This window comes from Cottoperca gobio, chromosome 16, assembly GCF_900634415.1.
Source record: "Cottoperca gobio chromosome 16, fCotGob3.1, whole genome shotgun sequence".
Taxonomy (NCBI): domain Eukaryota; kingdom Metazoa; phylum Chordata; class Actinopteri; order Perciformes; family Bovichtidae; genus Cottoperca; species Cottoperca gobio.
Window position 1 is genome coordinate 9865010 of NC_041370.1, and position 17556 is coordinate 9882565.

At 43.7% G+C, this 17556-nt stretch overlaps 1 protein-coding gene across 1 annotated transcript; it reads right to left on the reverse strand.

Moving 5' to 3' along the window:
- Window positions 1-304: 304 nt before the first annotated feature.
- Window positions 305-16622, reverse strand: LOC115021806 (potassium/sodium hyperpolarization-activated cyclic nucleotide-gated channel 2). Its single transcript, XM_029452481.1, has 9 exons — window positions 15823-16622; window positions 9012-9218; window positions 8487-8700; window positions 7851-8012; window positions 6594-6812; window positions 5488-5634; window positions 5135-5375; window positions 4846-5010; window positions 305-4035 (listed from the first exon to the last, which is right to left on the reverse strand). The coding sequence occupies exons 1-9, from the start codon at window positions 16518-16520 to the stop codon at window positions 1676-1678; spliced, it is 4413 nt and encodes a 1470-aa protein (XP_029308341.1). The 5' UTR covers window positions 16521-16622; the 3' UTR covers window positions 305-1675.
- Between the last annotated feature and the right edge of the window lie 934 nt (window positions 16623-17556).

Consider the following 17556-nt stretch of genomic DNA (forward strand, 5'->3'; position numbering starts at 1 on the left):
CTGATCAAAAACTGATAAACTGAGTTTTGGAAACCCAGTTTCAAATCTCTTGTTTTAAATGACATAAACTTAACCAAAAGCAACTACATTTAAAAAATAAAGTGTCTTATGTCTGTTCTGCAAATCCAAACGTTCCAGGTCATCAACATTCAAGTTTGGGTTGAATTAAAAATCCATGTTTGTTTTTGTTGTCCTTGCCTACACCCTGCCTGGGGTTATAGTGTATTTAAATATACATGTACACAGGAAAGAAACACACATGCAAGCACACAAATGAGCAAATGCTTCAACACACTCAACAAGATGATATCTAAATCCGCTTTATTCTTACATCCAGATTTACACCTTCATCATTACTGTCATGGTTGTCAAGAATATAATCATAATCATAATCATAATCACCACGCTCAAGATCATCATCAAGACAGCATTATTAGCTATTTATTTTCTGTTCAAAAGCTAAAGCTGTAGTAATGAATAAAAAATAAAACATTTGGTCCTTTAATATATAGTCTAGGCAACATGGTATTGGGGTTAAGACAGAAATTTCTTTTTGCTACACACACAAAACATCAAACATCACTGGAAATTGTGCTGAAACAGACAGAAGGAAGAGCCATTTGAACATGAGGCTGATGGCCGCACAGAGCAAAGTGTTGGGCAAACCGAGAGAAAGGGAGAGAGTCTGTGAGAGCCAAAGAAGCAGTTAGAGACCGGAGCTGTGAAAATCAGATGAAAGGCGGCGAGACAGAGAAGAGATGAAAGACAGAGAGGCTCAAGAGTGAGGAAGCTTAGAACAGACCCAAAGAGACGCACGTATTTACAGTTCAGGTAGCCGGATGGAATAAAAATAAAGTGAGCCACGGTGCACAGCAGAGCAGTATTGTCTGCCACACACAAAAAACACAATTTACAAAAGTCCTCAGAGTGAACATATAGGTTTAAAAGTTTTGTCTTGTTCAAAAAACTAAACACCACACACACAAAACTACCAGTGGACTGCTCCTAAATAATCAAATTCATATGAGCATCGACTTAACAGTGATTTTTAATCTCTATATTCTTATCATAATTATTATTCTGATGAGAAAATATTACACTTTGGTGCAGAATGGGAGGCAAGAGGGAGTTGGAGCTGGAAACCAGGACGTGTCTGCTCTATTGCCCGCATGAAACTGACATCAAGATAAACTTTCATCCCAAACAGCAGAAATATTATTATTTTCTCACATTTATCATTATTGTCAAGTGAACATTTCCTGCCTCAAATGTTTCACATGTATTGCTCTTTTCCTTGTCAAATAAATTGACTTTTTTTTTCTTAGCTATTGCTTCTATCCCATTTTACTGTTTCCACTTCAGCTCCCCCGCTTGCTCCAACAATCACTAACACAGGATATGTATGTATACATTTGGGTGGTTTTTCAGACTCTACCATTGCCTGCACCAACCACTCAACGCACCCACAAAGTCTTTCTCCTCCATCGATGGCTTGGCTTAAGAGTCACACGAACACCTGACGTTCTAAAACAATGACAAATCCACACGTCATTGGATGTCTGGTTCCAACTCTGACACAACTCTGTATATCAATGGCTCTGCTAATAAGCACCGGCCACAACAAAAGTCCAACATCTTATTCGAATATCTTACATGATGGGGGACATTTTGTGTCTTAGTTTCTCTGAGTCTTTTCTGGTGAGTGACAGCTGAGGGTCTTTTTTCCCTCCTTTAGGGGAGGTGTTGTTAGCAGGGGGACTGCATGTTCTGACTGGGTGGTTGTAGTGGTGGATGCCTGAGAGGCAGGGGTACAGGGCGTATTGAGTTTTGAGGGGTGGTTAGGAACAGCTGTGGTGGTTGGTTTTTGTTTTGGGGTGGGAGAAGAGGCACATTGGATACCAGAAGAAGTGGTGGTGGAGGAAGAGGTGGTAGTAAGAGATGAAGGGTTAGTGGTTGTTGAGGATGAGGTTGTCACTGGGGTTGGTTTGGTGGAATAACCGGAGACTGAAACAGGGCTTGGAGTAAGGACAGGAGGGGTTTGCTGTACAGGATGAACTGAGAAAGTTATTTTACGTGAGGTGCTAGTGCTAGCTGGTGTTGGTGAAGGAAATGCAGTTTGGGTTGGGCTCTGTTTTGCAATCTGGCTCAAGGGTTGGCCTCTGGCAGAGCTGGAGACAGAGGGCTTGAGACAAGGGGTGGAACTCTGGAATTTACTTAAGGAGGGGACAGCTGTGACGGGGATGGGAGAGGAGGACGGTGTAGGTGGAAGGATCTGGGTAGGCGTTAGGGTTGGTGTCGGAGTTTGGGCGGGGGTAGAAGTACGGGTGCAGGTCTGAGTGGGAGTTGGTATTGGAGAAGGGATTGGGGTTGGAGCGAGACTGGGGCCAGACAATGGAGAAGCAGAAGGAGGTGTGTTGGATGCCTTGGCTCGGGGGCTCTGGGAACGAGGTGGCATAGAGGTGATCAAGGATGATGGGGGAGAAGAGAAGGTGAAAGATGACTTGGGCCCGTAAGTTTGAGGTAGTGGAACAGGGACAGAAGATGGAGGCGGTGTTGATGAGGAAGAGGGAGAGGGAGAGGAAGAGCGGGGAGAAGATGTAGAGATTGGTTTGGGACGCGGAGTTGATGAGAGCGACAGCGGGTTTGTTCCTGCTGAAGAAGGAAAGGAGCAGGAAGGAGGAGAGGAGGAGCGGGAGGGGGTCATTGGTTTAGAACGAGGTGTCTGAGGGAGTATAGGTGTAGGAGACGAGGGGGTGGGTGCAGGTGAAGGGGTGGCAGAGGAGAGTGGGGTCTGCTTTGGAGGGGAGGAAGATGGCAAAGAAGCTGCAACTGTAGGTGTGGATACATAAGCAATGTGAGGAGCAGCTTGTGTGGGCAGATTCTGTGCTAACGCTGGCTGAATAGGAAATGTGGCCAGTACGTGTGTTTGTGTATTAAATGGTATATTTGTCACTAGCTGTACTGGAGCGTTGGAGGTCAGCATGCCCACACTGCTTCCCCTGGCTAACTGCCCTGCCAGGAAAGGAGCTGTCAGCAAATTACCACCAGAAGCCTTCCTGTGGAGAGGCGGGTGAGGCTGCACTCCTGCCCAGGAGCGGTGAGGCAGAGTGGGCTGCGAAGCTGACAGCAGCCTGGCCTCCTGGGTGAGTCTGCCCAGTGATGGCAGACCCTGAGAGCTGCTTCCTCCATGACGTAAAAGAGCTTCCTTTGCTCCCTGCTGGCCCATCATAAAAGTGTTGCCATCTGACGGGGCACCACAAGCAGCAAGGGGGTTGGTGGCAGGTACCTTGTGGAGTAGTGGAGTTGGTGGCCCTCCACCTGTCGGGGTTCCTAGTGATTCAGCAATCACTGAGGGATGATCTGCCTGGAGGCGGAGGCTGTAATGAAGAGGCCTTCCCTGTTGGACAGAAGTCAGGACAGAGGAGGCTGGTATGGTTGGAGTTTTAGCAATAGGGGGCGATATCATCCCACCAGGAGGACCCGTAGTCGAGGGAGAAGCAGGAAATCCTCTTGGGGACAAACCACCCATTCCTCCTATCCCTCCCATCGTCATCATGCCGATGAGAGAGCTCACAGAGGGGCGGAGCGGCTGTAACACTGGAGGACGAGGGGGAGACAAAGGGAAAGAAGAGGAGGGAGAGGGAGAGACAAGAGGGGAGGGCAGGAAGAAAGCACCTCCAAGTGCATGCTGCTGCTGCAACTGCTGTAGCTGCTGTTGCTGGTGCATGAGGGCGATGGCTACATTACTGGTGGCAGCAGCAGCCTGCAGGGGGGCTTGGACAAGCGGCGCCCAGATGACCGGGCGTGGCCGAGGAGACACCGTGCCACTTCCTCCCATGACTGCGCTTCTTCCTGCAGCAGCGGCCGCAATAGCATCCTGCATGGCCGGCATGCTGTCGTGTTTAACAATCTGTTGCACCAGCATGCTGTCACAGGAACCTTGACCCCCTCCACCCCGGCCTCCTCCACGACCCATACTGCCCCCCAGAGAACCGCCCTGGGATGACTTCCGCAGAAGCATGGAGTTCTTCCTGCCTGTAGGGGAGAAAATGTAAGTAAGATATTAAGGGGACAGTGTGGAGGTGGCATCTAGTGTTGTGGTTGCAGATTGTCTTTTTAACGCCATGGTATCTTTCAGGACCTACACCTCGCTCAGAGGCCATCCTTACCCTAACACTACTTTAGGAGCAACATAGTTCAGGCACCGGCTGGCATTATCGAAGTTTCACAAGCATGTCGGGGACTACAGTGGCCTTCCCGGTGACATAACAACGTTGTTTGTCTGTTCTGAGCTGCTGTAGAAACATAGCGGTGCAACATGGTGGACTCTGTGAAAGAGGACCCTCTCCCTATGTAGATATGAAGGACTCATTCTAAAGTAACGAAAACACAATTCTTAGTTTCAGGTGATTATACCCTATTATACACTGAAAATACAGTTATGAATATTATATTCCATTTCTGCTAATCGATCCCCTAACTACTGCACGCTGGCCCTTTAAATGTGAAAAAGTTCCAAAAACAAAAGATGCGCAAAGAAAATCTTTACTTTATAGAAGGCAAAGTTGTTTACTGAACACAAACCAAACATCTGAGGTTTAGGCCTCAAGGGTTTTATTTTGTTCACTGAGAACATTGCTCATCCTTTGTATTTCTTTTCAAAGATGAGTTTCTATCTTTCAGCTAAGGACAAACAGCCTGAGAAATTTAACAGAAGTGAATTAATTATTGCAAATATTGGGCAAGGTCGTTGCAGAATTAAAGAATTAAATGGGAAATAGTAAGTCACTGCATAGATAAGATGATGAAAGAAATGTATGAGCCAATCAGAAATCCAAATTTTACCGATACGGTCCAATCGGTCAACAGCAACAGTTTCGAAGGCACGCCGCATCATCGGATGCTCCTCCAGCACCTCGTTAAAGTTGTCCACACTGAGAGAGTACAGGCGACAATATGTATCTGCACGGACGCTGGCTGTCCTCCGTCCATGAGTCAACAAACAAATCTCTGAAAAAGAGAATAGGCTGTGAGATAAATTAATTCTACAGTATCATGCATAAACATCAGCTTCATCTTCAAGTACCTTCTTCCTCTATACCTTCCTACGTAAACTATCAACTCATGTTCTCACCTCCAAAGTAAGACCCATCGCTCAGCTTGGTTTCTTTGTTGCCACGGGTCAGCACACCGACTCGTCCATGCTGTATGAAGTACATCTTCCGTCCAACTGTGCCCTCGCGGATAATGAAGTCTGAAGGCTGAAACACTTCAAAGCGGAGCTTGATCAGCACGGCAGTCACAAAGTTGGGATCGGCGTTGGCGAACAGCGGCATGTTAGCCACAAGGCTCCGGCAATTAAAGCTGACTATTGCCTAGAAAAAGAGGAAATGGAGATAAAGAGAGATGTGGAAGGAAGAGAGATTTGCTGGAGGACAGAGCCTTTGTCTGTACGTGTAGATGTGTTTGTGTTTGAGAATTTATTACCTCTTTAAGAGGCTCGCTGAGTTCTCCCAGGATGTTCTCCTCATCAAACATTTTCCCCTGAAAGCGGTGCTCATAGTATTCGTGGATCTTTTGCCGAACATCTGCAGGAAGCTTATGGAACGACATGTACTGCTCCACCTGCTTGTACTGCAATAACACACAAACACACACATGCACAGGTCAGGGATCTGCACACAAACACTTTAAAAGAAAAGAGCATAAGAACATTGGTCCGCTGGTTCCCAATCTTTTAGTCCACTTAAAATATCTCCGTGTCACAGGTAAGGTGACATACTGTATGTCTATGGCTGCTTCCAAAATCCCTCCCTCATTTAGTCAAATCAATTCCACAGATATAATAGTGTTCAAATTAAGATTTTAGACATTTAAATTTCCGTGTCTATAAAATGGCATTGTGAGTTTGTCAGCAAAATGTACTTTTTTCATTCCATTATGGGAAATCTTAAGAAAACTATTGTATAAAGTGTAAGTATTTTACATTCTTTGCAGACAGTGAACGCACTATACAGTAAACAGGGAGTGCCAAGTTGTGAGAAGTTTTACTAAAATTATTTTCCCTTCTCAGATTGTTTAATTTAAAAGACATTTAGAGGCCTGGAAGGGAAAGTCTATCCAGCATTTTATAAGAAAAATGAATTATTTGAGAAAAGAAAGGTGTTTTTTTATCCCATTAATCATCTTGAGACCCCTCAGGGTTATCTTGCGACTGCTTTGAAGAGTCCTGACCCCAGGGTGGTAAACCACTAGAAGATTATTCAACAACTATTTTGTATAATTTATCAGGCATAAATGCAAAACTTTCACTGCTTCCAGCTCCACAAATATAAAGATCATATGCTTTATATAATTGTAACTTGAGCATGTTTGGGTTTTTGACTGCTGGCTAGAAAAAAGAAGATATCTGAAGATGTATTCTTAGGCTCTGGGAAGTTGTGATAGGCATTTTTTAAACTGAAGATTTATAGAATAAAAGATTAATTGATTAATGGAAAACAACCAAAAGCTTGGCAATGAATATTATCATAGACAGACGTTTAATTGTTAAACGATAAAAAGTATAAGACAGGATGATTGTCATGTTTCACCTTTTCCTGGTACTGTCGTCGTGAGGAGTCCAGTGACTGGATGAGAGCGGTGGCGTGGCCGATGAACATGGCGTAGCAGGTGGCACCTACGATCATACTGAGCATGGTGAGCCACACATCAGTCATCCCTTCTGGAGCCTGGGCACCGTACCCGATACACAACATGTGGCTCATGGCTTTGAATAGAGCGTAGGAGTACTGCAGGCCCCATGTGTCATTCTGTGAGTGGGAGGCACACAGAGAGGGGGACACGAGTAGTTAAAATAAGTTGTTAATTACCAACGCGCTGCAATATTGAACTGTTCTTATTTTAGTCAGGTTACAGGAGCTTTTTCACCTCAGCGGCGCTGAGCCACAGATCATAACCTGTAACAGCAGAGCAATTTAACTGTCAAAATCCACTTTGCTCCAAAACAGAGAGGCTGAAGAACGTAGAAAATCACACAGACAATAGAAGCCAGTCATCCTGCATTATTAAATAGGCCTAAATGTCTAAAGACTATAAATAAAAAAGAGCAGCCTCTGTGTGTGTGTATGTGTGTGTCTCTCGCTGTGTGTGTGTGTGTGTGTGTGTGTGTGCGTGTGTGTGTGTGTGTGTGTGTGCGTGTGTGTGTGTGTGTGTGTGTGTGCACCCTTCTGTTTTAAAGTTGTGTCCAATTATACTAAGATGTTAATGGGTGAGGGGACTTTCTCTGGGGAAAATCCCAGCATCAGCCTGCTTAGCAACAATCACCCAGGCAACCACTGAGACATGAGTCAGCTATTCATACAGCTGTGTATCTGTGTGCATTCATGGGTGTCCAGGTCTGTATGCTTGCATGCACAGGGACGAAATCTCCAGCAGGTCCCACAGGCCTTTGAATGTGTGCGTGCGTTCACACCTCCACCTGATCTCTGCTGAGGATTTTAATTGGAAAATCTTTTTTTATTTTGGTGACGACGATGATAGTCGATTTAATTCCGACTGGACATGTTGCTGCATGAGCCAATTAACACAGATAAGAAGCAAACAATGTCAAATCTGATATACACCCTCACTCTGCACACACACAGATAACTAGACACCGAGCCTTTCTGAATCTGTGATTTGCATTCATCTGAAATAAATATTGTGCGCGCTGTTCAAACAAGCTGAGATAACGCTTTGTGCGTTTCATTCAACTCAAACTGGATGTCATTTGTTTGTTTTCTCTGCATAATAAAATCACTCCCTGAAACATTAGTCACGTACATGCTGATGGCTGGTAAGAGACTCACCACCATCATGTTCTTGGAAACCCAGCAGTCAGGAGGGAAGTCCTGCAGCATGGGGACCAGGAACTGGAGACAGCCGTCCCAGTGGCACAGCAGCAACATCATACCGATCAGATTAACTATCCTCACCATGGCACTGGCAAGATCATATGTCATGTGAAATATCTGAGGGGGAGCAGAGGGAAAGAGGAGGAAGAAAATGAGGATGCATGGGAGGTTTACTTTTTCACAAGGATTCTTATTTCAAAACAGTTGAAAATACATTTTATTCCTCTGCACAATATTAAAGAAATGGCTTTGAGTCCACCCTAAAAATACGACATTTCGTAAACTTTTTGATAATCGATCAATTGTTAAAGTTTTCATGCAAAAAAGGCAGAAAATTTTGTTTTCAGCCTCTCAAATATGGATATTTCCTGCTTTGCTCTGTTATATATCATATTAAACTGAATATCTTTGGGTTTAGGGCTGACAAAACAAGACATTTACGATTAATCAACTAATCAATTAATCAATTAATCAAGAAAATAATCTGCAGATTAATCGATAATGAAAATAATGAAAGTAATCGTTAATTGCAGCCATACTTTGAACTATACGAATATCTCTATTCCTTTGACTTTGCTGTCTGTTTCTCACCTCCTCCCACTGGTGGATGTAGCGGATGAGTCTGGACAGGCGGAGCAATCGAAGCAGGCTCAGGATTTTGGTGAAGCGGACGATGCGCAGCGCCCTGGCCGTCCTATAAACCTCGGAGTCGAGACTGTCCACCATCAGGAAGATGTAGTCCACCGGGATGGATGAGACAAAGTCCACGAGGAACCAGTTCTTCAGATATTTCTGGCGGATTGCCCTGAGTTAGAGTTTGATGGAAGACCAGTGACAATTATAATTTGGCAATTGAGCTTTGAGCACGTGATTCCAACATTTGGCTGGTATAAAATGATTCTCATCAATATTCAACAGGAACACGGCTGGAACGTGAACAAAGCTTCACCACCGGCTGCACGTCACCTTTTCACATCTCACACATGGATTTTTTCAACACAAACCCAGCAGATGGCCAGAAGAGCTCATTTAAATTTGTGGTGACAGAGCTGCCGTATTGATATTCTCCACTATACACATAGACATAATCAATGCCCCCTAAATGCTTCTCCTGACCTGGGGTCCAGCAATATCTCAGTGTTGTCTTCCTTGATGATGCCGGTCCTGAAGTTGAGAACCAAGTCGACCATGAAGAGAGTGTCAGAGACCACGTTGAAGATGATCCAAGAGGGAGTGTTCTCATCTCTGAAGAATGTGATGCCCACTGGCAGGATGATTAAGTTCCCCATCATCAACATTAACATTAACAGGTCCCAGTAGAATCTAGACAGAGGAAGAGAGAAACACAGTCAACTGTTTATTTTAATTGTTTGTCTGTTTCTATGTCTGTGAGGTTGTACTGTAAGTCTAAGATATTTGTTTTCTTCTGGCTTTTTATTTTTGTTTTATTTCATTCTCTTTTGTTCACATCGAGAATGGGACAAAGAAATGGAGGAGCAGTTCACTGCTGGAAATGTTTCAATAAATTGTGGGTGGTGGTGAAACAGCTCCAGAAATATATTGGAAAACAAAGTGTTTGTAAGTCTATTTGTAAAGTTTATTTAGACAGTTTGGTCAGATTTGCTTAATAGCATGTGGCAATATAAATGTTCTAGTCTTTTTTCCCCATTTATTCAACCATGGGAGCAGTTGACATAACCTAATTAGGTAAATTAAGTTATTTTTAATCAAGTGTTTTTTACATTGCGTTCACCTTGCTAAAGTGTCTGTGAGGCTCGGAGCCACCAATCCATTTTAAATAAAAATTAAACATTTCTTCACACCATAAGAGTTTTAATTGCTTTTTGTCAGAAACTGAAATTAATGTCATCGAACTGAAAGAATTTAGAAGTTTCTCAGGAGAATTTCATTCATATGTTTTCAGACATTTTATCTACAACTGAAAACAACTGGATAAAAACCTGCCATCATATTCAGCATATTCCAACAGTAGAAGCTTTGTATGCAGACTAGATGATTATTCAGGTCCATGTTATTATTTAAAAGTGTTGGGGCTAGCAGGGTGGCACAGTCGACATGAAGATAACTGCTCCGTTCATATCTTTTTAAAATGGTCAAATACTGTATTCAGTATTCAGTGGGCATTGCTGCTGCACGTTATGATGATCCCCATAACCCAAAGTGTACAGCACAAGCATGCAAACAAACACACACACACTCATACTTTACAAATAACATAATATTATGTTAATTTCTCCTGGTCTGTTATTTTCATTCAGGCATGTTTGATAGCCGTCAAAGTCTTTTATTTAATTTAAATGTATATATTTAAAATATTCTAATGCATTTCTTTGCCATAATATTTTATAGTGTGTTTCAAAAGGTGCTGTGCCAAGCTCTTATGCCACTTTAGACTCGTAGTAAACATGCAAAATGCTGCTGAAATATTACAATTTTGTCATCCAGTAAAAACATCCATGAAATACAGATTGATGAAGCTTCCCAAGGTTACTGATGTTATTCCCTTTGTCCCTCTCTGTCCTTCTCTCTTTCTCAATTCAGTTCAATTCTGCTCTGCTTTATTGGTATGAGAAATAAAGGATATACTTTATGTTGCCAAAGCTTTTGCACATGAAATTGTCCATTTTCAACAACCAACCAACAAACATTTATCTTTTTATTTTTATGTTTTAATTATTTGCGTATCTGAAGGTGTTTAAGTCGGCCTTACAGACCTAGATCAGGTGCCCAGCCCAAGCTCTCTAAGAAGACAAAGAAAAACTCCCCATAAACCTTAAAACAACCAAATGGACATGGGAAGAAAGGCAATTCAAAGAGAGATCCCCTCTCCTGCCAAGAAAGCCTATTTGATTGATTTTCAAACTGAACAAGTCCATGCACTTTACTCCTCTGTGATGAACAAAAAAAATTATTTAAAGAGGTAGCCTTCTCCTGTGATTCAGTATCGTACTTACATAAAGTTGAGAGAGACAGATCAAATAAAGAAAGTGTAAATTTGAAGCAACAGAGGTTGAGATATCCTGACTTTTCTAGTGTAGTATGAGTCAAGCTTTTAAGATACTGGATCCTACAAATCCCACAATGCATCTGGATAGCCTCTTTTTCTTAGGACCTTCCTGCCCTCATCTTTCAAACTCCAGACCTCCAGTTTGTACTCAGGCAAGCCGAGATAACCTTGATGACATAATCAGAGTTATTTTATAGGACTCGCAAAATGACAATTTGTATAATATGTATAATAAATTCTCTGTAGTGCCCCTTGGAAGGAGAATTCGAAAAAAAAAGATAGATTTCTGTCTCCTTCCCTTCCACCAGCATCATCTTGTCTTCCAGTTAATCCTTTTATATCTAATTCCCTTGTATATGTTCTTATGTAAAAATGCTCCTATATATAGTCTCCCCTTTGTTACATTCTTCTGAGCCATACGCTGAGTATAACATCTTGGGGATCATCCAAGACAATAAGAAGTGCAATTTCTTCCTCATAGCCTTCTCCAAGAGCATGAATGGTACATGTGAATGTTTCCCTGAAGATAATTTCATATTTTGCAAATGCTTAGGCAACATTAAGCACATCCTTTATCTCGCATACTAATAAAGCAGAGCAGAGTTAAACCGAATTGTAAAAGAAAGACGGACAGAAGAGACAAAGGGAGACAAATGATCAGTAACCTTGGGAGGCTTCATCGTATTTCTGGATGACGTAGCCGTCTCTCGTAAAAATGCTGGAAGTGATTAAAGTATGACAGAAGAGGCGATCCAATCATCTGGAGATGATGCCTGTCATCTTTTTGTCTTTTTCCTCCTAATCCCTTCATCCATTACCTTAACCCATATCAGTGACTTGCTTCCTCTTGCATATTCTCTCTCCCACTACACACACTCGCTCTCTTTCTGTGACAAAGTACACTCAAGCTCTGTGGTCGATTGCTACTGAGCTCTAATTTAGTATCACAACCTCATGTGGTGTGACGCTGCCGCTAGACTGATGAAGATTAAGTATGAGTCATCACTCTGCAACACACACACTTCTCCCTGACTTTGTCACTTATACTGACAGTTGTATCACTTCATAATCACTGGCAATAAATACAGGGATTATATATACAGCAACACAGACACAGCGGTTCTGTAGCTGCTGCTGTGACGGATCTGGAGATTGATTCCTGACCTTGAGGACATGCTTGGTTAACTCTGATGATAGGGAACACTTTTTTTGATTAATGGTTAATGAATGCAATTGTTTGAGGCAGTTTTATTGGCGTGGAGAGTAATTAAGTGCATTTACTCAAGTACCATACTTACAACATCTCAAAACATATTAAAAAACCTTATAGGTGGCTTACAGAAATGTTGTGCCTTTGTTTATTTGGGGCCTTTTGTTTTTAAACACTTGTTTGAAGCATTAACATTATCCATTATTTCATAAAGAAAGCAAACATTTAAATGAAGCCATTTTACTTGCAATGGAGTATTTTTACATTGTTGTACTTTTAATAAAGTAAAGGATCTGAGTACTCACCGCCACTGCTCTATATACATTATCCTTTTGCTAATTATACCGATTTATGTCTTTATGTCAAGGACATGCATTGTTGCAATGTTCTCCTCTCAGACAGCTCGAACAGATTTAAATGAGTTAATCTAACCTCAGCATTAGTTTGCTGAGTAACGTAATAATTGACATTGTACATGTCACTGCACATTAATCAGCCACTGTGTACTAGATGTTGCTGCTGTCACTGAGATGTGAGACCAATCAAATGAGAACAACCAAACAGACAACAGAAGATGATGTAAAGGTTTGTCATGTTGGCTAAATACCTGACAAGGCGGTGGATTGATGCAACACAGACTTGTGCATTGTGTGTGTTACACTTGTGTGTAGTGTGCACTCATGAACTGCACTAACAAACACACAGTCTCTCTCTCAGATAGGAAATGCAAATGCAATCAAAGCCGTTCTCCAGGGCCTCATCAATATTCCATCTTGAACATGAACAGGTGCTGGAGGAGAAGTGACCTGTATCTACCTGCTCAGCTGTTGTCAAACCAAACACTGATACTACCGTAATTGAGGCCAAGTGTCTCCTGCGCAGGACTCTGATTGGTTCCCTGCTCGCAGTTGGCCAGATGTCAGTTCTGAACAAGTTTCCACCCATCATCCTGCCAGACGTACAGACACACAAGTGCAACAGCAACCGGCTATTACGTTATAAATCTCTGTTAATGCCACCAACCCTGTCTCCACACGTCTCATCTGTGGTGACAACCAAACAGTCTGCTTTTCTGTTTTCACCGCTCCCCTCACATTCTATGCTCTCTCTCTCTCTCTCTCTCTCTCTCTCTCTCTCTCTCTCTCTCTCTCTCTCTCTCTCTCTCTCTCCCTCTCTCTCTCGCTCTCTCTCCGTGTTAAGTGTATGCATAGTCTTCCTGTGACTCTTGTTACATATTCTTAGAGGTGCAGCAGCAACCCATCTTTTTCCTAATGAGGTGAAGGGCTTGAGAGCTTATCAGCACACTCAATAAAGGCAGACCTCTCACGCACAAGCTTACATGTTACTGCAAACCCACTGGTCTCTTGTGTTCAAGGTCAAGACCGGGACAAAAACACAATAAAAATGGGCTTTAGAAGTAATCTGTCTTTCCTTCTGGCTCGCAAAGTTCCTCTTTAGGCGTTCGCTCCAGACTACAGGTACTTGACGGAAAAGTTAGACGACTGAATTATGCATAATGAATACTCAACTTACATAATTTAGGAAGTCATACATAATTGATCGAAATTCAATTGTGATTCTCCGACAGATTAATTAGGAGTATTAACATCTTTAGATATCTTGCATGAATATCAATAAGTGCAGGAGGTGCATTCTTCCTTCCCTCCATTCCTCACTGACCTCATTCACCGTATCTCCTGTGAGCGGACTCATAAGCGGGACTTGTGAGTGATCATCAAATTGACAGACAATACAAAACGACTCAGTCTTGTGTGGCTATGCGTGTGTGTGTGTGTGTGTGTGTGTGTGTGTGTGTGTGTGTGTGTGTGTGTGTGTGTGTGTGTGTGTGTGTGTGGCTGATGAGCCAAAAGTGGGCCAGGAGCCTTGGGGATCAAGTCGTCCATTGTTGCCACTGCCTGTCTGGAGATTATGAATGCTGTCGCTTCCTCCGCTGTCCACCTGCATATTTTATATTTATGCAAAGTCTATAATGCCAATGACCAGCATGTCAGTGGATGCTTGAAGCTGTGGTAGGGTAGATAGCTTATTTTTGCTGTCATTGGGCAAAAATTCCATAATAGCATGTCAGCATATTGTAATTCAAGTCGACTGAGAGAAAACTAAACCTCTGCACCTGCTCTCGGCTCTGTTTTCAGGTTTTAGAAATCTAGCCCATGATGGGAGACTTGACCAATCACAGGTCATTTCAGAGAGAGGTCATTTTAGAGAGAGGGTGTTCCTATTGGCTGTTCTACAAGTACAGGTCCATTCTCGAAAGCAGGATATAACGGCAGAATGTCCTCCAGAAAAGGTTACACTTCCAGCATTGGCAACAACTGCCTACACGGTAAAGCAGCCCAAAAAAGTAAGATAGATCAAAAAGAGAGTCTGTCAATATCTTAGCTAGCAGAAGGCTAAACTATTAGCTTTCCTTTTCTGAAACACTTTGCCCATATTGTAGCTAGCTAGAGCCTCAAATTACAGTATGGCCCATGTGTTTGCAAATAAAACAGGACGGTGATTCTCATAGAATTGCCAGTTATGGCATTCGGGATCACAATGACAATCGGGATGATGTTTGAAATGAATGACTAGTATCCAGAGAAACATGTACTACAAGAATGAACCACCAGGTTCATCTTTATCTTCCTGAGAAGACTCAAAGAAACCAAAAATGAACACCCTCAACAGTTCCTCAGGAGTTATTGATTCTCATGCTATTTCTTCCTTGCATGGAGTCACCAGCAGGGCGTGCTGTGTTGGGTTCATCCACTGCTCACATGAAAACATTCTTAACATTTGACCTAATTGACATGGAAGGCATATCTCGCTGCTCCCTGATGAGAAAAAACTCTTCTTTTGTCCAACTAATCAGCATCTTCTCACCTTTATCTCCCTCCTACTGTGAAATCATTTCTTCTGGAAACAACAGGCTACAATCAGTAATGTGCAGAGTCTTTATTCTCTAACTAGTTCACAAATGGAGACCTGTCATTGCTGCTCGTTGTCTACACTGGAGGCCTTGTCCCCTGTACACTACCCCTTCCATAAACACCTCTCACTGTCTTCATCATACCCCCAAGGACTTTACATCCACTCACCTTTTTTCATTCTCCCTTTTAATCCTTCATACAACCTCTGCCTCTATACCATGTTTCCTCCAGAGACTCTCCCACAGGCATTTTTTATAGCACACACTATACTTGTCATAGTAGAAAAAGGTGTTAGTAACCTCATTAATAATGGCTTTGTTGTATTAAAGTGTCCCAGTAAATCATGCATCAGCCAGCAAGCAAAATATAGCACCCTGAAACTAAAGAAGTCAAATGAATTCAGTCATCATCAATTTCATTATTTACACCAGTAATAAGTCAAAATGTCTTCTGTGAAAAGGACTATTTCATATTTTGTGTCCCCAGCAATATACATTTATCCTCCTGCATCTCTCTTCTCCCAGTCTCCTCCCTATTTCTTCCAGTTAACAACTGAAGGGGCTGCTAAATGTATGATACATTTCTCATTACCTTTTCATCCCTCTACTTAAGTGTCTACCATTATGATTCAAGTGTGCTACCTAAAGCATTCAGCTTTGATCTATATTAACTTTGTGTGTCTTTTATGTGCTACAGGTGGCATTTATTTTACAAACGAACATCAATGTAGCTGGCTTTGTGTGTGTGTCTCCATACCTGAAGTCACTGTATGGGTGTATGATCCACGTCCCTGCTGATTTCAGTCTCTGCTGCTCCAGTGCCACAGCTTTGTGGGATCCAAACATGCGCAGACTGAACTTGTTGACCCCGGGCTGCAGCATGGCTCCAAACTGTCTCTGGATGAAGGTGCTCTGGTTGGAGGTGCTGTAGTCCTCCCCGTCCAGCCCCATGCCAAACCCACCCAGGCCATACTGACCCATAAAGTCAGGGGACCCTGCTGCAGTGGTGTTGCACGTGGTGGTGGTGGTGGTCTCCGGGCCGGTGGCCACCACCATCACACCGGTCCCGGTAGAGGAGGTGGAGGGCAGGGTGGCGCGGGTCGTGGTGAAGCCCACTGAGCGTGGAGGAGGATGAGCTGTGGCGGAGGAGGGCGGGGGCGGCAGGGGCACCGGGGTGGTTGGGGTGCCTGCAGTGCGAAAGGAAAGGCTGTCCCTGGGGTTGGTGGAGGAGCTTATGATGGAGAGGCGACGGCCGCGTCCACCTGAGGAAGTGCTGTCCGCCCCGAAGGAGCCCCTCTCCCCTTCCAGTGAGGCCTGGGACAGCCTGTAACCCGGAGAGGGCAGGCTGCTCTTACTGCGCCGCTTCGAGTCCCCTCCGTTACGCCTGGGGAGGCTGTCACCCCCAGACCCCCCTGCGCTACCGGGGGTACCCACACCTCCAGCCACCCCATCCATCCCAATGCCGGGAGGAGGAGGAACAGGGTGAGGGAAAGGTGAATAAAACCTTTAACCCTCAGGAAAAAAACCCTTTATTGTAGACGACCTGTCTATATTACATAGGTGAAGATATCAATGTCCATCTGAATGTTAAATTGAAGAGGCTAAAAGGAAAGTGCTCTCTTTGTCTCCAGTCATTCTCCTGGAGCCAGCAGCTCACACCTCCGCCCTCTCTCCACAGTAGCCATGCTTACCTCAGTGCCCTTGGAAACAGCCCTATTCAGACAATAAATCCTTCACCCTGTCAGTGTGACGCCTGCAGCTTCACTTTTCCTCCCTTTTTAAAGAGTATCTTATGCCCTTATAGATGTTTCTGTATCATTCTTCCTTCCTCGTCCTTGAAACGTTTCTCTCCCCCCGAGGCCCTCCCTCTCCTCTTCACAGCCGCCCTCAACGCTCCGACGCCGGTCATATTGGCACCGGATTCCCGGTCTTTTGTAGATAACGGAGCTTGCCGCTCATTGGCCGTCGGTGTCCTGCTGTGGAGCCTATATGTCCAGGCTGCTCACTCAATTTGGCTATTTTCTACATAAATCATGATGATAATCTGGCAGAGTGGGGAACATTCATCCGCGGATGAATGACAAGGACACTTGATCCTCTGTCAGGAGGGATGGGTTCTTAATGGACATAAGAGACGCACATAACAGGCGCACACGGGCGCACATACTCCAAGGCGCACTGATTCATACTGACACGCACATAGAAAACCGACGGAGAGGGACACAAAAGACGGCGAAAACAAGTCTAATGACCCCAAATCTAGCCCATGAGTTCACGGTATCCGCGGCACGTTGTCATTTTCAGTATCCGAGCAGGAAAAACACTCATCATGATGGAAGGCGCGCCGAAATGTTGCCCGTGACAGAAGTGCTCGGACAGCCAGAAGAGAGAAAACCGGCTCTACAACAGAGCTATGAGGTAAATCTGGTGCCCAAATTAACCTGGTCAGATGATCAGTCTGACCCCCAAAATCTTCTATTCTCTCATCGAC